At 34.7% G+C, this 27,731-nt stretch overlaps 1 protein-coding gene across 1 annotated transcript; it reads right to left on the bottom strand.

The window, feature by feature from the left end:
- Window positions 1-1,343: 1,343 nt before the first annotated feature.
- On the bottom strand, window positions 1,344-23,094 carry LOC142606443 (myosin-17-like). The gene is made up of 39 exons (XM_075777794.1): window positions 22,737-23,094; window positions 21,098-21,226; window positions 20,653-20,796; window positions 20,385-20,530; window positions 20,155-20,311; window positions 19,967-20,025; window positions 19,301-19,460; window positions 19,043-19,192; window positions 18,825-18,961; window positions 18,580-18,726; window positions 18,289-18,390; window positions 18,160-18,217; window positions 17,971-18,072; window positions 17,737-17,774; window positions 17,288-17,414; window positions 17,036-17,206; window positions 10,873-11,004; window positions 10,629-10,738; window positions 10,420-10,480; window positions 9,464-9,641; window positions 8,562-8,767; window positions 8,271-8,390; window positions 8,064-8,162; window positions 7,718-7,939; window positions 5,974-6,113; window positions 5,349-5,466; window positions 5,207-5,257; window positions 5,032-5,112; window positions 4,761-4,931; window positions 4,445-4,600; window positions 4,124-4,333; window positions 3,095-3,232; window positions 2,940-3,010; window positions 2,717-2,816; window positions 2,581-2,637; window positions 2,421-2,477; window positions 2,244-2,324; window positions 2,064-2,146; window positions 1,344-1,957 (listed from the first exon to the last, which is right to left on the bottom strand). Exons 1-39 carry the CDS (start codon window positions 22,737-22,739, stop codon window positions 1,834-1,836), a joined length of 4,596 nt encoding a protein of 1,531 aa, XP_075633909.1. The 5' UTR covers window positions 22,740-23,094; the 3' UTR covers window positions 1,344-1,833.
- Between the last annotated feature and the right edge of the window lie 4,637 nt (window positions 23,095-27,731).

Genomic DNA, 27,731 nt, shown 5'->3' on the forward strand with positions numbered 1-27,731 from the left:
AATGAAATGAAGTTGCGAGATGATTTCTGCAATGAAATTAATTATAAAAGGATGAATAATTTTTACTTTTACAGTGATGAAATAAAGTTACACTGACATATCTGGCACAAAATTTTTTTCACAAGCACCACTGTTTTGGTCAAAGAGAACCACTAACAACAATTTTTTTTCCCTCCTATTTCGGCCAAACTACCAAAAAAAAAAAAAAACTCTTCAAGAAATTTAATTGTCACAACTCAACTTTTTTTTTTCTCTCTCCTATTTTGGCAATAAAATCGCCACAATTCAACTTTTTTTTTCTCCCTCTCTCCTCTATTTCAGCAATGAGATTGTCATAATTAAACCTCTCTCTCTCTCTCTCTTCGGCAATAAAATTGCTACAATTCAACTTTATTTCTCTCTCATCTCTCCTCCTATTTCGGCAATGACATTGCCATAATTCAACTTTTTTCTCTCTCCTTATTTTGGTTCAGTTGGGCAGCATAAAAATTTGGCAGAAATTTCAGCAATAGCATTGCCGAAATCACTTTTTCTCTCTCTTCCCTTCCATCACATTATTTCTCTCTCCTCCCTTTTACTTCTCACAATTTCAGTAATACCGTTGCCGAAAGTTGCCTCTCTTCCTACCTAGCTAAATAACTTTGAACAACACACAACACAAATTAACTCAATTTTACAAAATATTTAGCCAAAAGATTCTGATCGCCTCCATCCATTTGTTTTGCAATTTATAATGCAATTAAGCGGTGAAAACAATGCTTTGTATTCAAATAATCAAATCATAGGTACTTGTTTTAGGATTCCAATGCTTTTTATCTTTTTGATCTAGTGATACTATCTTTGTCTTTTTCCACCAGGGTCGACCTATTGTGACTGATATATATAATAATGGTGAAAAGAGAAATGCTATTGAAAACAGTTTTTACAAACGTTTTTCCAACTTATTAAGATGCTAAGTTGCCTTTATTTTCACTTAAGTTTATCTACTATTCCTTCTCAAAAAAGAAAAAAAGAAAAAAAGAAAAAAAAAGAGAGAGGTATATCTACTATTGACGAGTGGCGACTTGTCAACTCATTAGTAAAGAAAAAAAAATTGCGTCCGTATACCTTTAGATATAAAATAGCGTCCGTGGTTGCGAAAAAGATTGTCCAACATTGCTCTTCCTTCAATGCCACAGGTCATGACCGAGTTAAGAGATCAGTGGAACTGGTTAAGCTGCATCACATTGTATTTCAACTTTGGTGCCAAATCCACCGTAACTCATTTACTTAAAATGGAACTCACTCTTTTGAGGGGTTTTAAAGCTGAGATAACGCTGCTAAGAATATTTTCAGTAATGCTAAAAGAAAGTCTGACAAGATTTTATCTGATTTTTTTTTTAAATAAATATTACATCACATTAAACACAAATTTGCTTTCAAATACAACAAATAATGGCCTATGACACATTTTTAGTTGCTAATTACATTTTAAAAAACCCCACTACAAGAACTGAAAACCCAAGAAGAATATGAAAAAATAAAAAAATAAAAAAGGGCCTCTGCCGGTTTGGCAGAGGTCACAGGACACCAATGCCCATATAATTGCACATTATCACATCAACAGTGATATGGCTTCTTGACAAATTCCCCTCTTGTTGATATAACTTGAGAGGAAAAAAAATGAATTGACCCAGACATCACACCAAGACGGATTACCTGGGTTGAAGTATGTACTATACACATGAATAGTGACAAGCAATGAAACCTATATGCACAAGTTTTAGCACATCAATTGATGTGCACATCCCATAGGTAACAAGATCTGAGCATCCAAAACCATGATCATGAACATCACTCAGCACGTGGAAGTAAAAACCCAAACCCCGAGTTTTCACGAATTAAGGAAGGAGGATCAATGTCGGCTACATCTATTTGTTGTATTGACTTGGAGATGTCATCCACGGAGAATGGGATGCTGCATTGATATGTATGAAATGTATAAATAACCATATGATAAACAGAGTATATGAATGGAGACTGAAAATCAGGGGAATATAAGGAGGATAATGTAAAAACAGTACCTTGAGTCATCATCTAATAGGAACGAACTACTAACAGCATTGCTAGAGTCCTCAGTCATCATAACTCTCATATTTGAAATAACCTGTAACATTAGAGAAAAAAGTCAGCATGACATATATGTATCTGGAGAAACAAAACTTTTCAGTAACATCAAAAGCAACATGATTTAAGAAATTTACATCTGAAGACACGCTGTGTGTGCCAAATTTGTCGTCCCAGTACATTGTACTGATCCTGTATAACTGCTGTATGCTGAGCACCTAAGAAGAATCACGCAGTAAATTGAGAAAATAACCCCCCAAAAAAAATGTAAACCAAAGTACAATTTTGAGTAGTTTAAAAGAGGCAGCACTAACGGGACAGAGTTCCTTTGTAATTTCATTCAAAGTCTTTTTCGGTTTTTGATGTATGACCTGAATTATTAAGAAATTGAAAGAAAATAAAGTTAGTAAGCTGATATGAAAAAATAAAAACTATGAGTTATTTGATATAAAGGCTTATACAACTGAATCTTACTAGGAATCCAACAGCCTGCCTAATATGCTTTAGTTCATCCCAAGCTGAGCCTGCATACTGTACACAAGAGCAGTCCCGGTAAAACATACAAAATTGTTCAGGGAATAAAGGTCACAGAGTTTTTCATAGTACTCACTTCCTCAGTAGCCCCGTCGCACCACTGTTCCAATTCAGCCAGACCCGCTTTTACGAACTCCCCGTTACTGAATGAACAACACTCACGCCGCAAAAGAAGACTGAAGGAGCAAGTAAATTTTGATATTTATAGGAGTCAATTGTCAGCTTGTGACTACAATATATAATAAACGAAGACTAAATGCAATGGGGGAGAGAGAGAGAGAGAGAGCGGATGCATCTACCTGTTGAATAGCTGAACATTGATGAATGAGAATATCTGAGTGAACACTTTACGGACTAAGAATGGGGGCACCTGTGAAGCCAGACCACATTAGAGATGATACTGTTCCAACTAGAACACAATTGCATACATTCTATGTGAAACTGTAGAACTCACGTAGTTCGCTTTCATTGTCATCAAAGAACTGTTTAAGCTTTTAACAATACTTTGCCAATGAGCAATCAAAGCTTGCTGAGCAACAGCGTTAGCTTGGGAACGTCCTTTCACTAAACTTGCTCGTGATGTCCTGGGTGCCTGCATAATATTGAGAAAACAAATGAAAACCAAGAGACTTTGCTTGTTGTCCAAATTGCTACTCCCTCCCTCAAGGACAAAGTTTAGTTACAAAATTGGTTGTAGCCAAACAATAAAAGAAAAATTATTGCATATTTTGAAAATCTAACCATTGAATTGCATGTTCTTTACTCTCTTAATACACATGTCAAATTTTGTGTCAAACAGATATTATCTACTATATGATCTATAAGCTTATATTTAATGCATAATTTTAAACTACAAAAACTTGCAATTTAAACAATTTATTGATAACATAACTATTGATCTTTAATTTTCTATAAATTTTGTAAGCATGAAGTTTATAAGAAGAAGATGTAATCCAATGGTAGATTTGTCAAAATTCACCTCCAATAAAAAGATATTGAATAAAGTTGTAACCTTAAGTTATAACCAATTTTGTAGCTAAACTTTGTCCCCTCAAGAAATAGGAGAACCACGTATCAAAGTGTATGATTGCACCCAACCAATTTTAAGTGTTTGCATATATAACGCTGTCTATGGGGATATGCATGTTAGTGTTGTAAGCAATCTTATGGCTTAGCTGGAACCAGAAGAAAAGACTGAATCTTTTTGTTTTGACTAACAGTCTGAAACTTTAAGGATGTCATGAATTGCCTTTTCATCTAATAAAGACAACGGAAGTAAGGCGTTCTCCCACAGGATTAAAAGAAGAAAAAAAAGGTCCAAAGGGATTCAAAGGAAAGGTTCTAATAATCACCATACCAAACCATCATTAGACTGCTTCAATCACAATCTTTTTTAAGATCTTCCATTACAGTCTCTTTTACTACTGTCTAGTGAAAGAAACATCAATTGTAACATATACAATAAAATAACTTTAAGAGCTACCTGGATACATAGTCCAAGTAATGGAGAGATCTCTTTCTTTAGATTGTCTCGTATCATGCCATATATCTTTTCAAGGAAGGCAGTAAGCTGCTGCTTAAACAATAATGCCGGATACTTGGCCTCAACTTGCCGCAAGTCATCAGGTCTACCAAGACCTCGACCATTAAGAAAAGATGAGAGTCCAGCACTTTGAGGAGATGACCGCAACCCCTAGAATTCACATGAAGAAAAAAGAAAAAACAGGAAGAAGAATAAGAAACAATAATAATCAATAAAACCCCGGAATAATTACATATACGAGTTTACATAATTGCTTCATACTTGAGACACCCTTCCAAAAAGAGAAGCTGTTGCAGTTCTCCGTCGTTGTGGAGTCAAGCTAGCTGCTCCAGTTGCTTTGAGTGTGTGTTGTAGCAGAAACAATAAAGTTGATGTATTAGATAACCAATAAGCCAATACATCATTATTATCTGGGACCTTCAATAAGAGAAACTCAACAGAATTAGTAACGTGACACATTAATTAAAAAAAAGAAAAAAAGAACTCCAAATGCAAATGCATAGAAGAGTTGAAACTAGAATGTAACTCGGTAAATGGACAGATACATATCTTTCAAATCCACAAAACTTTGACTTACCTCTAAGGCTGAAGCTATTGTTTGAATAATCCGGTCAAAAACAGTAGTTCTTTCAACTTCAAATGACCTCCAGTGAAGAAGGCATTTGTATATGACACAAGCAGCAACTGGTTTTCCCCCAGAAAATCCCAAATTTTGAGATATGCATTTGACCAGAATGTCCTGGTTCTCCTGCAGATTGTAAGAAAAAAAGTAGAAAATGAAAAACCAAACAAGATTTCAAATATGCATTGAGGTGCAGATTGCTTCACATATGTCAATGGCCACTTACCTGCTGCTTATCATTAAGAGATTTCTGGGGTTTTTCCTCTGATTCAGGCTCACGTGCATTTGATATTGCAAGAGTCATATCCTGAAACAAGTATCAGACCATTAGAATTACCTGCTCTTCCATCTCCAAGAATTTTTTTAATGTATTAATTATAAAAGGAATGATGTCCTCTTACTGATGCAACCTTGGCTCCCCCATTTAGAACATTCCCATTCTCTGGTGTTCTCTGTAAATTCAAGAAATAACACCACATAATTTTATGGATTTGTATATTATAATGCAAGGAATATAATAAATAACAATAATTCCACTCATACCTGAATAATCATAGTCTTTGATCTTGCAGACAAAGTTTTCCCAGTTGGTGACAAGGTTAGTGCTTGCTGACGAAGTACTTGGTTCTCCGACTCTGAATTGGAAAGTTTCTCTTCGAACCTGAATCATAATAATATATCACTTTCAAAAGAATTTTAAGATTTTATCCAAAAAGAATTCCATGCAAGCAAGAGAGAGAAAGAGATTAAAGGAATGAATACAAATGCATATATGAAGACTAGAGACATAAGAGAATGGGAAGTCCAACTAAATGACAATTGATAGTCAGGTTGGAGACTTGGAGTTGAGTCCTAACAACATAAGTCAAACTGAAACAATTTTTAAACCAGGCAAAGGGCAATAAGCAATGAACAAACTCTGATGGATATGCTTCACTGTCATGACAACTAGGGTGAAGCTCTCTTTCTCTCTCCTTTTGATGTGGCTAACAAGTAGTTTTACACGAGAGGAAAAGATACAACATAGAAAATCAAAATACAAATAACTTCACCAAGACAGAGAAAAGAAGGGGTAAGTTGAGTCAATCAGGTCTGGAGCTCATTGTTTGTAATCACTAAAACAACAATATTTAACAACTAGACAGTTCCTTTATCATGAGTTACAAACCTCTGCACAGATTCCTGAAGCTGATCCACTTTTTGCTCTGCATCTTCAAGTTTTTTAGTCAGCTCTACATTTCTAGCCTCAGCATCTTTAGAAGCTCTCCTGGCCTCCTCTGCTGCCTGTCTTTCTGATAGTAGCAAAGCCTGGTGAACAAGAAACGTTCCTTAAGTCAGTAAATCCCACAAGTTCCCCAGCTGATGTAGCTTTATTGTTAGCTTTAACCTAGTCTAATGCTGCTTCTAGTCATACCGTTAGTAGTTTTGTTAGCTCTGTTGTAAGAACTGAGGTTTAAGTAATGCATTTCCTCTTTTGCTGTCGGGGAGGGGGGGGGGGGGGGGGGAATCCCACAAGTTTCATCTCTAAGTCACTCATTGATAGAATTAAAATTTAACAATGATTGATAATATGATATTCAAGTAATGGTGAAATGATGATCATAAGGGTTAAATTTAAAACAACTCTAACCTAATGGTTGTTGTTAGGTTCTAAAAGTTTAGAATAATTGGTAAACCGTAAGCACAAACTTGTCTAGATATAGATTCTTAAGTCTATAAGATTTATTAGACAATGCTCAAGGTGTTATAAGTTACACAAGAACATACAAGCTGCAGAAAGAAGAATTCGAAACATGCCAGGTTCAACCGATCGAAAATTAAATCCAACCGATCGAAAATCGTAGACATGATTTTTCTGCAAAATTTAAATCAAGCCCAACTGCCCAAGTCCGCGAAAACGTTTAGGGTTTTAGTCTAGGTATAAAAGGAAAACCCTAACTACGTTTTCACAGATTTGAGAAGACTTTGGAGGTGCTCTTGTGAGATCTAAAAGGTATTGTGTCTTCTTATTTCAAAGTCACTACCGGAAATCATTCTCATATCTTTAGAACCAGTAGATATGAAGTTGCTGCAACAAGATCAACAATAGCTGATGATCTAAACCTTCAAGGGTTGTCTTGGAGTCACAAACTGGAGAGTTTGTGTTGCCAAACCTATAAGTGGGATCTCAAAGTCACAAACATGGGTGTTTGTGCAAAGCAAATCCAAAAGATAAGGAGTTTGTGGATTCGGATCTTGCATGTGATCGTGTCAATAAGTTACTACTTGAGATAGCAATAGATTTAGAGTTAAATTTTATTGTAAAAACTTCGATTCTCTTATAGTGGATTTGCTTTACCTTGAGAATTGCTAGGTCAAATCATCCCCAGGTTTTTACCTTGAGAAGATTCATTTAAATGGTTTTCCTAGATGATCATATTCGTGTGTTATTTACTTTTCCGCTGTTGTGCATGATATGATTTTTATTGTTTAGCCTAGATCTCATAATTAACCTAAGTAATCACTTGGCTAATTCAGTAGGTTAAACAACTTGGTTTAAGGGGTATAAACAAACAAACAGTCGTAAAATGAACCAAGTTACAGCGGCAATAAACCGCAAGTAGATTGCAGCTATTGTTCTTATTATCTTTAAAGCTTCAAATGATCCCAAACATAAAGGTAAATGGACAGCTTGATTAACTCCAATAAAGTCAAATAACAGATGAAATTCACATTTATGTACCAAGCTCAAGTTTCAAGCATGCACTAGCTGCAGCAGTTGGACCTTGTAGTCACTGTCTCCAGCATAGAGACATGTCCATGAAGATACATTAAAATCAAGCAGTTTTAGTTTAAGAAAGCATTATTTCAATTTTTTTTTAAATATATATACCAAATATTTAAAGAATTCATAGGAGAAAACCACTGCATACCTTTAAACTCTCCACCTCAGAAGTTAAAGAATCAATCTTTTTCGTGTCTTGGATTAAAACAGGAGTCTCCTTAATGACTGGAGGTGCTTCTTCAATAGCTTTCTGAGCTGCTTCTCGTTCTTGGATAGCCCTGGCGTTTGCTTCTTCTACTTGTATTTGCATTGCATGTAAAGCATCCTGTAACTTTACAATTTCCTGGCCTTTTTCTTCTTCCAAATCAGTCTGTGATTCAATTCAACATAAAATTAAATTATAATGCAAGTCAATTGTGGTGCACACACTCTCATTGATCCAGATGAATACCATACTTGGTATTGATATACAATATAAACAAAAATATAGTTACCCTTAATCTCTTCTCAAGCTGCAAACGCCATGTAAGTTCTTCCACACGCTTTTCTAGTTTGTCTTTTGCTTCTTTTAGGGCCCCAGTTTCCCTTGCAGCCTGAATGGATTTACACCAATGGTTACCGCCTGAATTTATTCCTCATGCACAATGCATGATGCAGTACATCTTACTAGACAAAAAGAAACACAGGAAGGAATTTAATACCATTTTGAGCATTCTGAGCTCTTTCCGAGCAATCCTTCGCCTCCAACTGCACTGAGTAACTAGTGCAGCCTTCTGGAGACTCTTATGATATGAATATGCTATGTGGCAACGCAAACGAGCCTGCAATCAGCCAACAAAAAAACAACTGCTCAATATTAAATTCTTTAACAAGTTTCAGTCGGTAATAAATGCTATGTGGATCTTGATTTTGCAGCATGCGTATGACACTTGCAAGATCTCCTTTTCTGTATTCCAAGATAATGTATTTTTTGAGATGTTTGGTAATAGGACCTGGACAATAATTGCTGCCTTAGTTTGCTTTCTGAATCTGAATTCATTGCGAGCAGTCATTGCCCTTAACCCTGTCTGCAATGTGATTGCAGACGATCGTACTGTTGAGTAGGATTTCAGGACAATGTATCGTCGGAAATTCTTCTGTATCATCAAAGCTGCTGCTTCTTGGCGTAATTGTTCATACAGTTTGCGAGCCAATATACCTATTCATAATTGCACATATTGAAATCGATTATAATCTGAATCATGAATGACAGGCTAAAAGTAGTTAATAGAAATTTTTTTTGATAAGAAGTTAATAGAATATTAATTTGTGAAGTGCAGCAAGATGTCTGTATGTATATATTTTTTTTACAAAGGGAAAATAACCCATCATGATTCTCTCTGGAATAATTGGAAAAAATTATGTTACCATGAACTATATAAGCTTTATACACTATAAGTGATTTTTACTGTTGCATTCCCATATTCTTTTTTTTTTTTCTTCCCCCCAAGCATTGCCTTCCATCTTACTTATTGAACAACCCCCCACCCCCACCCCCACCTCGCCCTGACCCCCCAACACACATGCACGTAGGACTGACAAGCAGACAAGCTAATCTCCTTTGATAAGAAAAAGTGGTCAGGTGCAGCTTGAGTTTGAGTGGATTAATCAGTTAACTTTGAGCTTAGTTGGTTAAGTTCGAAAGACCTAGGCAACAAGAGGTTTTTGTAAAGTCAAAAGCGGTTTAAAAGTCTGATGGTTAGGTATCTGGCCGCAGAAGAATGGGCTAGATATTATATGATTTTCAAATCACATATAAATTGAGAAAAAAAAAACATGTTGAGTCCAATTTTTCACTGTAAATTATGACCAGATTTTGAGAATCAGCATTGTTTCAAAGACAACTTGACTATACCTCGCAAACACGACTGCAATTGAATCACAGCTTTTCGTAATGCAACAAACTCCTTGCGTGCAAGATATGTACGACTTTGCCTTTGAATGATTCTAGCTGCATTTCCAAGCACCTCTGCTCTTCTTGCATCCAACTCAGCCATCTGACCAGCCCTGAGGAAGACTTTTGTCTTGCCTATCTGCCAAGCCATGTTGAACAAAGTATGACATTAAAAACTCACCGATGGGAAAATGCATCACATGCAATAATGATTTAGTAACATATAACTAAGCAATACATAATGTAACAAGCAGTTAGAAATTTCAATTTGTGCTTCAGATTCAATAGGCATTTAGAAATCCAGGTTAGATTCCCCAGACAACGGGTTATGTCCATCAGGCAGCCACCCTGATTCCTGACCAGCCCCTACTAAGGAATTGACTCAAGGCTGACAACTATTGTAGGGGCAAGGTTCGTCGACACATTCCTACCAGCATAAGGTTAATGAAAAGCTTCAGTCTTGGTTAACCTGTGTTGAAACATGCCCACCTGGAGAATTTCAAATACCTCTGGAACTTTCTATAGAATTCTTATCATAAACGCAGACACATTTTAAACCTTTATGGTACAACCAGGAAAGCTGCAATGACCAATTGCTGTAAGGTATTCTCCCCCTGCTACTCAGTTTATTTCTGATTGCTACAGGTTGTTTGGCAGTGCATGTGAGAAAGGAACAGGCTATTAGTGACAGAATATTGGAGTACATTCAAATACACAGATGGTCATTTACTCCATCTGCCCCAGATTTGATCTTATATTCTCACCCCAAGTTGCCCCGATGCAGGCTTTGAACATGTGGAATAAGAAGTACCCCCATGGCAGACAGGGTATATGGGTAGGGCCTCCTTGTCTCAACCTAACCCCAAAACCACTACATAGCATCATCAAAATGAGTTCCAAGGAGATATGTGAATTACCTGATAACCTTTCAATCCTTTTTTGTCCAGAATCATTTGGCATGCAACCTGCTCATCGTAGCTGTTCACAAAGAAGTAGTAAGAGTTACTTCTAAAATAAGAATGGACTATATCGAGAATAAAAGGGTTAAAGGAAGAAAGAATGAAAAGAAGGGAAGGAGCCAGATAGAAACACAAGATGCCATTAGAAACGAGAAATATACACTTACTTCCCTTCCAAAACTTCAGGAGCAAGAACACCAAAGCGGTGAAGAAACTCATAAAATGTTCGTCGAGTAGGATATCCAGCACAACTGATTCTGATTGCCTCAAGAACACCCTACAACAAATAATAATGACACGTGAATTTTACTAAGAAGAGAGGATTGTAAAACAAAAATGTTAAGCTTTGCAGGTTTCACAAATAAATGAAGTACAAAAACAAAGCAAAAGGTATAGTTGGATTATACTTACACCACAGCGCAATTGTTGGATTACATTGAGGTTCTCAAAAATAGCAGGCTTAAGGACATTGTTTGGCTTCACACATCTAATATAATGAGGTTCTGTTGTACTCAAAGTCTCCATCAAAGATTGAAGTTGTAACTGCATATTTGAGAGCACATCTCACTTATTTGTAAGAAAACAAAATATATAATCAGGCATATACACAGCTTTATGTATTGAGTCCTACAAGACCCCTAGATCTACCATGTTTGGAAAGGTTGTGTACTGTCCATCTAGAAGTATTGTTGCATTTTGAAAACTGACTGTATGTGACAATGTTCATCAAGTCAAATTGTAGCATGTCAGGCAGAGTAAAAATTTACTCCTATAACATGACTAACTCTATAAGGAAAAAGAATCACAGTTTTGGATCAGATTTATGGACTTGCTAGTATTGATTTCCATTAGAAAAAAAGGAGAGTAAAAAGGGAAGTGGATGCTACTGAGATAACACGAGACCGCAATCCACCGACAGACATGTACATGCTTTTGCAGTAACGTTGAACTGAAATTGAAAGCTGTAAACATTAATTTTCAATGCAGAGAAAAATAGAAACAAGCAGTATCATTGCCATTTAAAATTAAGCACTACAAGGACATGATACCAAAAAAATTATTTTGAAACAGCCTAACTGCAAGCCTCAAATGTCATGTGCCAAAAAAAGTGAGGAAGAACATAAAAGCCCACAATTAGGATATATACAAGTGAAATTTAATAGATTTTTGGATATCCTTTACCCAATATGTTTATTTTTTCCTTGGATAAATTTTTACATAGTATTTCCTATACCCATATTATGTTATTAAGGTCACTATTGTAACTATCTGGGCAAAGTTATATTAGTATTTCTTTCTGTAATAGCAGTTCAGTAATTGGTCTTGATTATGTATAGGCTTTATTTTATGGGTATGCGTGTAGTGTCATATATTTTGTTCATGGCCAATCCCAAGATCAGAAAGAGGAGGATTGTGGTATGTTGATGGCCAATGTAAAATTTAATCACTCTATTATGTATGGATCCACTACAAATATAAGTCGAGGGATCCCCTACAAGCAATGTGCTGCATTGGACCCCAAAAGTGGGCAAGGGTTAGCTAGGGCACTCCTTGTATGCAACACACTATATTGACGCTTGGGTGTAATGAAAAATGGGCAGGAGTTCCCGCATTTTGTTGGACAAGTGCAGGTAAAAAAGTTAGTTCAAGAGGATAGGATTGGCATATGCACTAGGAATATAAGGTCTTTAATCGGGAAACTATTGGAAATAGTAGATACATGATATAAATTATGGTATACAGGAAGATACAATGAGTAGAAAGAGAAAAGGCAAAATCTGTCTTCAATAGACTAAATAGGTAGGTGAGAGATTGAACATACATGATATAAATTATGGTATACAGGAAGAGATAAAGTAGAAATGGGGTAGGGATAATTATAGACAAAAGTCCTAAATAAAGTTGTTGAGGTTGGAAGGATAGGGGATAGAATTATGTTAATAAAACTTGTCTTGGGAGAAGAGACAATTAACATAATTAGTGCATATGCTCCTGAAATAGAATTGAAAAAACCCATTAAGCAGAAAATTTGGGAGGACAAAGGATGAACTGATTCAAGGGTTACCATACCAGGAAAAGATTTTAATTGGGGGAGAGGTCATGCTGGAAAAGATTGTGGCATCTTTGAAAGAATTCATTTCATGGAAGCCAAGGATATGGAATAAACAATGAACAAGGAGATATTATTCTAGACTTTGCAACAACTTATGATTTGATATTAGCGAAAACTCAGTTCAAGAAGAGGGAATCATACTCATTCCTTCACAAGCAAACAAACATCAATCAAATATATTTAATCCTTACTCAAAAATTGGATAGTAGATGTTGTAATGATTGTAAGGTGATACCAATAGAGAGCGTAACCACTCAACATAGGGTGGTGGTACTAGACATTTGTATCAGAAGATGATAAAGAAGAGAAATGAGACAAAGAAACTCAAGGATTAGGCCATGAGATTTGAAGGGGGAGAAACAAGATGTGTTTAAAAATAAAATGATCAAAGAGGGCAAGTGGAATTTGGAAAAAGATGTACAAGACGTAGAATGATACGGCTAATTTTTATAAAAAGAGTGGCTAAAGAAGCACTTGGAGAATCTAAGGGATGTGGGTAACCGATTAAGGAGACTTGGTGGTGGAAAAAGGAGGTCCAAGCAGCAATTAGATTAAAGAGAGAGTTATATAAGCCTACCTATGTGTAGAGACAATGTCGCTTATGAAAATTATAAGGTATCCAAGAGGGAAGTAAAAAAAAGTTGTCCAAGAGGCTAAATATAAGGTCTATGATAAAATATACATAATAAGTTGGAGATGAAGGAGGGATAAAAGAATATTTATAAACTTGGCAAGACAAGGAAAATGAAAACAATTGACTTGAATAAATGGCGTCCAATGCATTAAAAATGAAGACCAAAAAGTGTTAGAAAAAAAAGAGCATACTAAAGAAAGATGAATAAGTTATTTATTTATTTACTTTTTGGGTGGTGGATAAGTGATACGAAAAAATTATTTTGAAAATTTTTTAATGCAAGTGATATGAAAGATTGGAGTGGATTAAGTCACCCCATAGAGAATAGAAACCATAAGTTGGTTTGAAGATTTAAGATAACTGACGTAAAGGACGCCTTGAGGATGGAAATGGGAAGAGCCATGGGACCAATTGAAATCTCCATTGAAGTCTAAAAGAACTTGGGCAATATAGGCGTAAGCTGGTCGACAAACATTTTCAATAAGATCTTTAGTGTTAAGAAAATGCCTAATGAGCAGAAGAGTAATACTTTAATATCTATTTACAAGAACGATGTCAATATTCTAAACTATACAAATTACCATGGAATTAAACTTATAAGTCACACCATGAAACTTTGGGAGAGAGTAATTGAGCATAGGTTAAGACAGAAAACAACAATATGCGAGAATCTATTTAGTTTTATGTCAGGAAAACCTACCATGAAAGCTATTTTATTACTTAAAAGTTTAATGGAAAAATATATATAAAGGCATGTAAATATCTTCACTTGGTTTTTTTTACCTAGAGAAATCATGTGATAGGGTCCCTAGAGAGGTTAAGTGGTGGAATTTGAAAAATAAAAGAGTTCCTTTAAAGTATATTAAGATGATTAAGGATATATATGATGGAGCTATAACTAGTGTGAGAACATGCGAACGCATAAAAAATGAGTTTCCTACCACTATAGGTTTACATCAAGGATCAACATTAAATCCCTATCTCTTTGCACAAGTGACGGATGAACTCATGAAATCAATTTAAGAGAAAATCTCTTAGCGTATGCTTTTTGCATATGGTATAGTTTGAGTGGATGAAACTACAGGTGGATTTAACTCCAAGTTATAAATTTGGTGAGACACTTTAGAATCTAAAGGCTTTCACTTAAGTATGACCAAAATAGAGTGCATGGAATGTAAATTTAGTAAAAGTAGAAATTAAGATGAAGGGTTTGTAAGACTAAATGGTCAAAGGATAGATTTGGATTTCTTGGATCAATAATTCATAAAAAGGGAAATATTGAAGAGAATGTGAATCATAGTATAAGAGCAACATGGATGAAATGAAGAAGCACATCAAGGTTATTGTGAGAGCATAGAAAATTTTATAAGACTGCTATAAGACCAGATATGCTCTATGGTATTGATTGTTGGGCTATTAATAAGCAACATATCCATCAAATGGGAGTAGTTTAATGAGAATGTTAAGAAAGATAAGTGAAAATTCACAGAAAGATAGAGTTCGAAATGAGAGGAGAGAAAGTCCTTTGAGATGATTTAGTCATATTCAAAGGAGAGCGATTAATGCACTGATAAAAAAAGAGAGTTGATTCAAGTTAAAGGAGCAAAAAAAAGTAGAAGACAACCTAAAATAATATTAATAAAATAAGTAAATTAGAACATGTCAATTAAGGAAGTATCAAAGAGTATGACTTCTAATGGAATAAACTGAGGGTAAAGAATATGTGTGGCCGACCTAGATTAATTAGTTGAGAATCATAGCTAACCCCAAAAAATTTGGGATTGCGGCTTGGTTGTTGTTGTTGTTTTATTTCATGGTCTTTATTGGGTCAAATTTTATATGCGTCTTTTGGATCTCTTCTTAATCCAAGTCATACATGGCTCACAAACGTGCTAGAAAACAGATGCAACCCATATACGTAATGTATTACCATATTTTGGGGTCAGTAAAGAAAACATTTGAAATCCCAATTCTATTGCATAACCCTTGGTGAACCTTCTCTTGGGTATGATGCCTAAGAACCATGGGTTATGCTTAGGGATCCCAGCATGATGTTATATAGATTGTATATTCTTCTTTCTGATTCCCTGTAATTAATACCAACTGTATTCAGCCTCCCACAATAGTAAGCCCATCAACAAACCGTCATTCAAACATTCAAACACTAAAAAAAAGGCATACAGAATTTAGTGACTAAAATGAAATTCTCAGTTTTCAGAAATTTTGGCTTTCAAAATTGATCAGATCTTGATTGAACCACCTGTTCCATGTCAGTTTAGTTGTATGCTAATTACATTGATTATAGCTCTCTAAGATGCATTCAGAGACTAGAGCATCCCATTTCAATACTATTGCCTATGTCATGTCATTAAGACCCTAGGTAGCCATACTTGGTGTAAGTAATCAAAAAAAAAAATTATTGCAAATGGCCCCCTTTCCAAAACACAAATACAAATAATATCATATACTATAGAATATTAGTTGTGTCCTAGAAAATGTGGTTGCGCCAAGTGGCTCAATATAAGAATTATACATTGTACAACATACTTTTGCCATGTGATGCATTATAAGTACACTTAAATTATTAACATAGTTTGCTCTAAAGGTAACACTATTGTCAAAGTTTCAAGCAATAGTACTCCAGTTAGAATTCTATTACCGAAAGTTTCTAGAAATCTTTTTTTGATAAGTAATAAAATTCATTATTGAAAAAATAAAAATAAAAAATAAAAAAAGCAAAGATGTGCAACCCTAGTACAAGTATACAAAGGAAAACCCCAAGCAAGAAGAAGAAAAAAAAATTAAAATGTTTCGTTTTTTTTTTTTTTTTTTTTTGATGACGTGGAACCTCATCAAGGTAGGGCGCTTTGGATCCACCCCCAAGCCCAAGGAGTATACCATGGATACACAACTCCACCCGTAATTTATTTTAAATTATTTTAATCATGTACCATAATTTTTTTATTTTATTAGCAAAAGTTGGGTCTTACACGTTGTGCTTGCATATTATATGGCTCAACCTAAGTGTTACATGTCGTATTATGTGCTTTTGTATTGTGGAGTGCTACAAATACATTAAAATTATTAACATAGTTTGCTCGAAGTGAAATTTTATTAACAAAGTTCCAACTACTTTCAAATGGTACACAGATTCAAACTTAATTACTGACAGTTTCAAGAAATTTTTAATGAAGTTTCATTGTTTAAATTTTAATTTAAATTATTTTAATTATCTCTCATAATTTTTCATTTTAACAAATACTCAGTCTTACACTGTCTTTGCCACGTAATTTAAAATAATTTTTTTCTTTGATTTTTATTGTCTATTCTATTTCTCAATTTCAATTATATCATTCAAACAGTTTATTTACTTTACATAATATTGCCAATTAAACCGTGCATTGTATTATTCTCAAAAAAAAAAACCGTGCATTGAATGGGCTTTTTGATAGTATTATCAAATTCTATATACTTCCAGAGGCAGAAGTTTTAATCTGTGAAACAATCATTTGGACAGGGATTGAATATGCCTTTCTATTTAGTTTGGCATTGTTCTAATGTCTGTAGAGCCTGAGTTGCTAGCCCATATTCTTCTGCACTCAAATTATATTTACCTTTGGGCTAGCTGAATTACTTGTCAAATAGCATAGACTTCCATTTCAGGGTCATTAGTCATTTTTCTTCTTTGTCTATGGATCACAATTTGATTCAATGTAACCCTGAAATGGGATCGACCATAAGGCACTTATACTTTGGCAGAAGAAGTTAACCAACACTTAACATGTTCTCCTGATCCAGTTGCTCAGAAAGGAATAGAATAATGATACCTTAAAGCGAGAACCAATGGAAGAAAATTTGGAAGACTTTGATGATTCTTCTGGAAGTGGAGGAAATAGACCTGCCACAAAGGAGCACTTTGATGCTGTCAACAGATCCTGATGTTCTGCCACCACATAGTCTTTGTTTTTATCAAGAAACTGATCAGCCAGATAAGTTACCTGGAAAATATGAAATATTTCAGTGAACTTTATATTGCAGTACAGAGAATAGAACATTTATAACAGGGAAAATATGTTTACCTCCCCTGCATAGTGAGATATAGTAAAACTAGTACGAGAAAGCTTAGGTTTGATAAAGCGCTTGTTGTTTTTGAATGTCTGGTACAACTTCTGAGCAAATGTTTCATGCGTGGATTTAGGAAACATGCTGTGTGAAGCAATCGAAGAAAAAATAAGTACAAAAAGAATGAATTTGAATTATGCAAACATTACTAGAAGTGTGTTCAGATTTCACCGAATTCTTAAAATTGATAGTCAAGTAAATAAAATTTTATTGAAAATAGATAAAAACAAATGCCCCCCCCCCCCCCTCAGTTATACACAGGAAGTGTACTACAAAACATGAACAAAATTCTTTAATTGGAGAGTTTCATCATAAAATCATGAAAAGCTAGGAATATCAGGCCCACCAAACTTAAAAGCAACGATAGCTAAAGTAAATTGAAATAATTAGCTGCTTAGCTGCTTACCAGGCTTCATCCAGAAGTGCAATAATTCCTCCAGGTTTCTGCAAAAGATTAAAGAACCTAGTTGTAATGCAATGTTTCAAAAGAACTAGATAAATGTGAAATATGGTTGTAAGGAAACACAGAGCAATTGATAGCAAGTATGAGAAACAAACAAATTGTGTCAAGCAATGATATCCTTCATATGAGTATAATTGACTCAAACTAACACAACGCAGCTAGAAGACAATAATATACCTTCTCAATCAGATCCAAAACATCTTGGTTATCAACAAACTCTATGTAACTCCAATTGATTTCTTCTTTTGTATATTCTTCTTGTTCCATTTTGAAGACATGCTGCAAATATGCAATTACCACAATCTAAGCAAGAATTGAAATTGAATCCAAAATAGGAATCATGAACAATGCCAAGAGTTATCAAACCTGATTGAAATGTTGTTGCAGTTTCTCATTTGTAAAGTTGATACAGAACTGCTCAAAACTATTCAGTAGAGTAATTTGTCAGATGTGAAGATATATACATTGCAAAAATATTTAAATTTAGTGGCTTACCTATTATGCTTAAAACTCTCAAACCCGTATATATCAAGAACACCAATTAATGATTTTGAGTTTGGATCTTGCCCAATTGAATTGTTAATCGTGTCCACAATCCTGTAGATGATGATGAAAAACTTGTTAGACCTCAAATACTGGGCAAACAGGAGTCAAAACACTTTTTTTTTTCCTTTTTAACATGTTAATTTCATGTACTCCTGTTGACAACTATATCATGTTATGCAGGGGCACGCGTGTGCACACACCCGCACACACACAGAGGCAATGCTAAGGAAATCCCATTACCAATCAAACAAACGAGAATAGATGGTTTTAGCTAAGGCATCCCTGCTACCCAATGCAGCAACAGGATCAAGAGTTCTTGTTATAACCTCTTCTGGCGTCACCATTACACGCTTAATCAGTGCATCTTCCAAGCTCTTGGCATCACACCTACCATACAACATAAGTCAATAAAGGTGAAGGAATCCCAAAAAAAATCACTAATATACATGCATTACAAATGAAGAAATAGATTAAACAGGGCATACTGAAGCAGTTCGGCTGTCATATTAAGATGGAATCTAGACTTTTCATCTTTAATGACAGAAGAATCAATCTCCTGTCCCTTTGCAAATTCAATATTTCCAAGATGCAGAATTGCAGCAACAACTCTAAAAATTGCCACCTGAATAGAAAAAATTATTACAAATCAAATAAATGCAATAGCAAGCACAAAATACTTCTTAGAACTACTGGGAAGACTGACCTGCTCTTCCTCACTGATGCCAACTATATCCATAGCCCTTCTGGTTGCAAGATACTCATGGGCATCATCCACTCCACCCAGTACATAACAGTTGGATTGATTCAAGTAATGGAATGATTTAGGGTCTCCCAACTTATACTTCTCTCTGTCCTATAAATTAAGGCAATGGCATTAGCTTATAAATACAGACATAGGTTAACATATGCTCAAGACTTGATTTGAGAACATAAGCACATTCCCAAAACAAAACATGAGTACCTCAGGTGGTGCTGCACAGAGAAGGTAAAAGCAGTGGTAGTTTCTTTCAGGATTTGAAATTTGGCAAACACGAGATCTTTCAAGCAAATAAGTTCGTACGGCTGCCCCAGATATCCTCCCACTCTTGTCAAATTGGATCTCAACAAATTTACCAAAACGACTGCATTGTGATACCAGGGTGAACACGAGGAATATAAGCTCCTCCCGACAAGTTAAACTCAAACAACCAACATTCATGAACAATAGTGTACTATAACTCAATTAGGACAATGTTTCAAAATAATAAGCAGTGCAGAATATCGCCAGAACTCAAACAGACCAGCCAGTGAGAACAATTGAATCATGAACTGAACCTCAATCCATTTGATTCAACCACCAATGTTTTCCCCAAGCACTGTTTCAGGGAAAAAGAGGTTGGTTGGGGGATGGGGGGAAGACAGATGTATATTGACTTTTTTTTATCTAAGCCTTACTCTGATCTCACATACTAATGTAATGAAGTGCACCTCTGATTTTGCATTGATTTTTAATATATTTTATTTTATTATAATTGTATTTTTAGTTATCCAACTTTCGAGATCATTTGCACGTAAGTAAAACTGGTGAGCAAGGAACGTGTATCAAAGCAATGATTATCTTGACAAGTCTTACACAGCAATTACCCACCTTGAGTTGTTGTTCCTAACCGTTTTGGCATTGCCAAATGCTTCAAGAACTGGATTGGACTGTAAAAGATAAACAATCAAAAACACCAAGTCAGGACATATTTCCATCCTTTACAAATTAATGGAAATTTATCAAAGCTTTCAGTTTTAGGAACTAAAATTGTAACCAAAAAAAAATTGTATTCTTACTTCTAGAACTTGTTGTTCAACTGTCCGCCCTTCTACTCCAGATCGACCCCCAAGGTGAGCAAGATACCGCATAAGCATCTTTGTTGTCTCAGTCTTACCAGCACCACTCTCTCCACTAACTAAAATTGAGTTGCTCTTTCCCTCATTGATCATTGCCCTGTTAAATGTAAGTATAAAAGGCTATAGCAGCAAGAAAAAAGGACGTATACCTAAGAAAATATGCTAAGTACCTGTATGCAACATCTGCAACTGCAAAAACATGAGGGCTTAGCTCTCCAAATGCAGCTCCTTTATATTGTTCCATCATGTGAGTATCATACAAATGTGGTAATCTTTGAAATGGGTTTACAGCAATCAGGATATTTCCGGTGTATGTCTGGGAAAGATAGTTTAAAAAATAGTATAAATAGACTATCTGCAACTTTCTTCTTTTGTTTGACTCAAAATCTACTTTAGTACATTAGCATACAAAAAAGGGGGGAATCTTAAATATCTTACATATATTTCATTAAGTTCATATCTGGTTGCCAAGTTATGCAGTACTCCAGGTTCATGCAAATAGGAAAGCTTTGTCATGTCATCTACACCTCCAGGAGGAGCCTCGGTATCCTTTGGAAACACTTTTGAAATATTTGCGACAACCTGCAATCATCTTTTCCAGTTAGTGGAAATTACAAAACACTATATAATAATTTGTTTTATGTAATATCAAATTATATGAAGACAAACATCATATCAGATTGTAACTTAAGTTATAGACCAACCACAAGATCAAAAATTAATGGGTGCCATTTGTCTTAGAAACCAGTAAATTTGATGCTAACCATGCAATATTCAAGTTATAAAACAGATGCCTGGCACAAACTGCTGATATAAAAACAATACTTGCACCTCAAAGTTAAGTAACACAGATTTATGAAACAGATAAGCTTGTTTGACTCACTTTTTTCCCATTTGTGGTCTGTGCATTAACTTCTTCACCATTGATTCGGAGGACTTCTCCATCAATCCATGCCAGTGATGGATCTTCAACCCATACATGAGAACCTACAATGATGTTATCTGGTCCAGCCTACAAAAACAGCACAGCATACATGTAAAGAACATCAATCCAACAGGAAGAATAGTTGAAAGAAAATTTTAAAGTAAATGAATAAAATAAAATTGTTCTGCAATGTACATGCATAAAGAAAAAGTCAACACAGGCAACATGAACTGGTGTTCTAAATTAGCAAACAATCCTTGACATATCATTCTTTACAAAAGAGCAGAAATTAATCCCCTAAAATGTTTGAATTGAAATCTAAATGTATCCATAGCGGAAACCGGTTAATATGGCTAATATAAACTTATAAAGTACTTTAAAAAAGTACTTAATAATTGATGAACAATATCACAAATCTATGAACATGCATAGGAGGATCACATGAAGAACTTATTAATGGCAAAAGAATTTCCCCAGCAAATATCAATATTTAGGTCAGGCTCTACATGAATAAGAAAGATGGTCTGGGAGTCCATGAATACTTGACCTTGTTTGTCAATAAACAACTCTAATTGCTACAATGTTCCATCAGGCTTGAAACACATTAAGGAAGCAAGACAACCAAAATAAATTGACAGTATTACACTCGCAATCCGAAAGACCCGGATTACACGGAAAGGCAAACACCACTCACAATCGCCACACCCACTAATGTAGCAACATTATCACAGTAACCACAGTGGCATCCCCTATTCATTTTCCACCGCTGACACATTACCATGAAGCCAAACTCGCATTCACATTATCACCAACTACCCGCCACTCCCCAAGGGTTCCATGTCTTAAGTCGCAATTATTTGTTAAGTGGCAATCCTACTATTCAGCAAAAAAAAAAAATGTGGCAATCCTACTATCAATTATCAAACAATACTATAAAAGGAAACAACTTGAACTCAAAATCCTTACACTATCACACAACCATCACCACCCCATATTTTCTTTAAGCAAATTATCTCCAGTCCTAAAACGGTTTTCTCCCTGATTTTTAGTTCAACAAATCTCGTGTGCCAATGGCAAAGCTGAACTCACACCCATTCACTACAAATTCAATACCTCGAACTTGTGCCAATCACTAGACACTATAACAATCACCAAATTATACTCCAACCAACCATTTCTAAACTCCTTTGGTGATTCAATCACTTCATTTTCGATAATTAGAGTGTGTTTTCTTCAATTCTTTGATTGGATTTTTTCTACTGTAATTCCTATGTGCTCAAATTTGAATAAGCATGTATTAAACCTATAATTAGACAATGCAGGTGATGAAACAGGATGACTTTGCCCTTTTTATCTTTTATTTTTTAAAAAAAATCATTAAAAGAAATCCTAAACTATATACTTACTAGAATTATCGAAGTTCTAAATCACAACAACATAACTAACAGAAAATAATAATAATAATAATAATAACATCAATAACTTCAACTACAAGCTTAAGTTCCGATTCAACTCAGCCAATCAACGAGTCATAGAAACAAAACCAATCAGCTAAAAAAAACAAAAATCAGATATATAGTTTTTTTAATTTAGTTACCATGGATATCGATTTGTAAGAAAGCGATCTTCCTTTCTAACTCATCCGAGGCAGGACCGAGTCGAACACAGAACTGTACTCAGTGAGTCAGATCGGACTTGTAACTTTCAAAAACTACAACGTAAGCTAAAGAAGAAGAAGAAGAAGAAAACGATAATCAGAAGAATACAAAGTTCAAGAGAGAATTTTTGTTTTTGATTTTCTTTGCCCTGTTCTCAAATGCTTTTTATGTTTTCTCTCTCTTGAAGAAATGAGGTTTGGAGGCATATATATATGAAAAGCAAGTTTGAGCTTCTCTGTCTCTGTCTCTGTCTCTCTCTCTCTCTCTCTCTCTCTCTCTCAAGTTGTTGCTAGCTATTGTGTCTTTCTCTCTCTAAAATTTTTTCCTACTTTTTAAATTTTTTATTTTTTTTGATTTTCGGAGTTAGAGAAGAGGAAGGGTGGTGGGTCTGGTTGGACATTCGTGGTCTCCACAAACCTTGGTCTATGACTCTATGTTGTCCTAAACCGACATTAATGAGGTAATTGTATTTAGGGACTAAGATGTGCTTTTCTTGTGTTTTGGTTGTGTTTTGACCCTAACCTTTGCTGTTATTTACGTCGCTGTCCTTTCCTTTTTCATTTTTAAAGAGGAAGATAGATAACTGCCTTTTCATCAAATATATATATAGCTAATTGCCTCATACTTATATGCATATACTATATATATATTCAATTGTTTGGTTGTATTTTTGAAAATGTTATAAAAAAACATATTTATCATCCCCCAATAACATATATAATAAAAAAACTAAAATTTTAAATTAAAAAAAAATAGTGATTGAGGACTGATGGTCGGCAGTGATGGTTGGCAATTGGAGACTGGGGGTGCTAGTGAGGGATGGGAGGTGGAGGTTTAGTTGATGAGTTTTGGGTGAGGTGGAAAGTGGAAGATGAGTGTAAACCAATTTCTGTTGTAAATGTCTTTATTTTAGGCTCAATTGGAAAACAATTTTACATTAAACAACATTTTTAGTCACCCCAAACACTTGTAAATGCGAAAAATATTTTTCAAAAATCAATTTTAGTCTAACCAAATATAGCTTAGTTTTGTCGTGTTTCAATGATATTGTTTAACCTCCTTCATATAAATTACTTGAATTCTAATCCGTGTTTATCCTATCAGTGTATTTTAATTAGTATTTTGCTTTAAATAAAACAAAATATAGTTATGCCTTAAAAGAATGAGAGAAAAAAATTTATCCATTTAAGGTTATATTTGAATTTCACATTATAGGGTAAGATTAGAGACGAACCTAGCCTTCCCCCCAAAAATTTGAAGAAAAACAAATCTTAGCATGTGTGTACACAAAGAAAATTTTCAATTTGCCCCAAAATATGCAATCTTGGCCCCCTCCCGCCAAAAAAAATTATAAATTGGCCCATGAAATCCAAAAGTATATGTTCTATTCTATACCTTTTGCCCAGTTGCCTGACCTCTAGATAATAACAAAAAAATAAAGCACAATTCTAGTCTAAAGAAACCCAATTGCCCAAAAAATAATATGAAATTACCTACAGACAAAGAAATTCAATTGCCCCAAAAATAACATGAATTAGTTGTAAACAAACTAATATTGACAACAAAAGTGAAGCACAAATTTGGTATTATCAAGTGTATGATTTTTAGTTCACATAGTGTGAACTGTGAAGTGCTTAATGTTATTTTTTTTAAGTTACTTTTTAAAAAGTTTTTAGTTGTGTTTGCTTTAATAAAATTTTTGGTAATGTTACTTTTTAAGAAATGAGAGAAATTTGTCAATCTTATGTCAAAATATTATTTAAATGGTTAGGTAGATGTAGGATAAATTCCTTATAATTAAATATTGTTGCCTTTTTTTTTTTTAAGATCATGGAAAAATAATGTTCTGTAAGTGCACAATTGCACCTGGACCCAAAGATTATTATGGGCTCAGGCCCAATGAGCCTTAAACAAAGAAATTTGTAGAGTGTGGGCTTGAAATCTAGATTAGAAGTACGGAGAACTTGATAACAGGCTATGGTGTGCAAACACTTGTAAATAATGAATGATAATTGCAGATGGAACTCCTCGGACGTGAGCCGAGGACTACTGTTATATTATTTCTCTTTCTTTCTTAAAGATTACAATTCTTCATTTTTTTTCTTAGTTACATACCCCCCTTAAATACTTCTTTTTCTGATACTTTATCCACGTGTTGCTCAAACCCCCTCCTCTCTAGATATTTCTTCTCTTAGTACCTTTGAATAGTGACCAGAAGTTTCAGTTCTACTGTTCAGGGGTCACTTCCCCATTAATGCGGCCAGGGAGGTAGGTGCAGAGTCTTTAATGTGGAGGTGGCAGCCTTTGCTCATGATATTTTTCTAACACCGGTGTATCTAGAAGGTCCAAGGTTTCCCCCTCTTAACCAACAGTCTTTCCGGAATTCTGCCTTGACTTTCGTAGTGAATCTCCATGTTCTCTTGGGTCTATCCGAGGAGAAACTCAACCTCGAATGTGTCCTCGGACCCTCGGCATGTGGGCCGATTCGCAGTGCTAACAAATTCTTAGCTCAAGAACAGACCGGCCCTCCTTGATAGAGCCCAAATGCCCAAATGCCCACTTGGGTCATTTTACTCCCCACATGTTCAATTTTGATTTTTTTATTAAGAAAAATTCAAAATAATTTAGAAGTTCATATTGAAGATGCAGTATTGTCAACATCTAGTTTGATGTCCCAATTTCTAAAATCCATCAAATAAATTTTTGAAAAATCACCATATAAAAAATTGGTAATAGTTCATTATAAAATAATCTAGAATTACCAAGAATATATTATGATGTTAATTAACACAATGCAATTGAACAAGCTTATGTTAAGTTTGGTCTATACCTTCTTTTTTTCTTTTTTCTTTTTTGGCTCGCCTCATTTCCAAATCTTAGTTCCGTCCTTGGGTAAGATGGTTTTATCAATATAAAAGGTGGGTTGAAAAAATGGGTGCATCACAAACAAATGATGACCTAAAAAAGGGGGGACATGATGATCAAAAGAAGGAGAAGCATAGGATTAGCATTCAAATCTTAGAATATCATACTTCAATATGAAACCAATGAATTTTTTATTTTTTATGTATATAGAATTACAATATATGAGCGTTGCATAATCCCCTCACTGTCCTTATATTATTTGTAGGGGACATGATTCTATTCTATATCACTTTTCTTCTTTTTTCGTAAAGGTTGAATCAAGTAAGTTGCTATATTTTATTTGTAATTTTAGGTATCCTTTTTATTTATTTATTTTTTTTATGAATGTTTTTACTAGTATTTTATTATATCATGATTGTTTATTTTGATTAGACTACTTTCAGCAACTTTGTCAAATTCTAATGTATAAAGTCATGACCTTTGCAATTTAATGAAGGGGCACACAAACCTCAAGGTTTTCTTTCTTTATTTTCTCTCTCTTTGCAATTGAGGCTTTTTTTTCGTGTTTACTTTTTTATATTATTCTTGCTTAATCATTCTTCTTTCTTTATCTGTGTTATTTTCTCTTTATTTAATCAATCTTCAATAACCAGCAAAAGTCATGAACAATACAGGGAAAATTTTTAGGTTTTTTTATTATTATTTTTTTATACAAGATAGAATTTGTACTCTAATCTAATCTGAGTGTATATGTGTGTAAAACTCTCTCTTGGAGATTTGAACCCCGACTCTTACCTCCCATACCCCACAAGCATTTATACTTGTAAAGTGACCACCGCACCAAAGGGGAGCGGTGGTATTTGTAGGTATTTTCAAAGTATGGAGAAACGGTGCTCCCTCCTCTCATATTCATGATGAACCCCACCATGAATTTAATAAATAGACTCCAACATAAATGTGAGAAAAAGAAATATCATTCTTTGTATTTTGAAAATACCTAAGAATTACTCACAGTACAGAAACTATCCATCCATTAATTATTATTACTATTTCTTAACCATCTAGTCACCTTCCTCTCTCTTTTTTTCCCTTTTTGATTTAGGGTGCATTTGTTGCGGTGTAAAATGTTTTCCGAGTATAGAATAATTTCAAGTAAAAATAATTTTAGGAAAGGAAAATATTTTCTAGTGTTTGGTTGCATTTTAAAAATTATATTATAAAATAATTTCAAGTGTTTGATAACATTCTGAAAATGCAAATTTTCTACTAATTTCTCATATTTTCTCAGCCATTTTCTCACATTTCAAACAAATTTTATAATAGAAAATTGCAATCCATCAACTTTTTAACAAACAAAAATCAAAACAACACGATTCTGGGCAAATCATTCGGTCAAACAAAGAGAGGGAGGTGAGACAGGGAGGAGGAAGAGAAAAATCGGTGGGTCATCGATCTCGCCGGCGCGAGTTCTATGGCGTGATCTCGCCCTGCGCGATCACGCGCGTCGATCTCGCCCGGCCCGAGCTTGACGGCGTGGTCTCGTGCCTCGATCTCGCCCAGCACTAGCTCGACAACGGAGTTTTGGGTTGAGGACGACGATCTCCCTCTAGCTCTCTCTCTCTCTTTTCTGGTGTGGGTCGTTGCTCTCTCTCTCTCCTTTTTTGTTTTCCAACTGGAAAATTCTATTTGAAGGTAAAATAGAAACGGAAGTGATTTTCAGTCTGGGAATGGGTATTTTACGGTCAATGGAAAGTGATTTCTAGTTTGACCAAATTTTCAGTTTCTGTCAAACACACGTAAATGTGTAAAATATTTTCTGAAACTAATTTACCGTCTAACCAAATGCAGCCTTAATTCATCACTCTTCAAGTGTACGGGGCATATCTGTAAATCCATCGATTCAAGAGGTCATTTCTGAAGCTGGGAAAATATTGAGACCATAATAAAATACTTCCGACCAAAAAAGAAGAAAAATAAAGAAATAATAATAATAATAATAATTTTTGGAGACATTACAATCTGACATCCCCACAATTCGCTGGCGCCTAAATTTTTTAGCTGAATATTTG

This window comes from Castanea sativa, chromosome 1 (genome assembly GCF_040712315.1).
Source record: "Castanea sativa cultivar Marrone di Chiusa Pesio chromosome 1, ASM4071231v1".
Lineage (NCBI taxonomy): Eukaryota > Viridiplantae > Streptophyta > Magnoliopsida > Fagales > Fagaceae > Castanea > Castanea sativa.

Bases quoted from the DNA above. Each gene is read 5' to 3' on its own strand.
- LOC142606443 (XM_075777794.1), bottom strand. The intron at 18,218-18,288 runs GTAAGCCACTAA...TCTACTGAATAG, and splicing joins GAGAGTTTTAAGCATAATAG to TTTTGAGCAGTTCTGTATCA. The intron at 17,775-17,970 runs GTATATTATTGT...AATCTTTTGCAG, and splicing joins TTTTGGATCTGATTGAGAAG to AAACCTGGAGGAATTATTGC.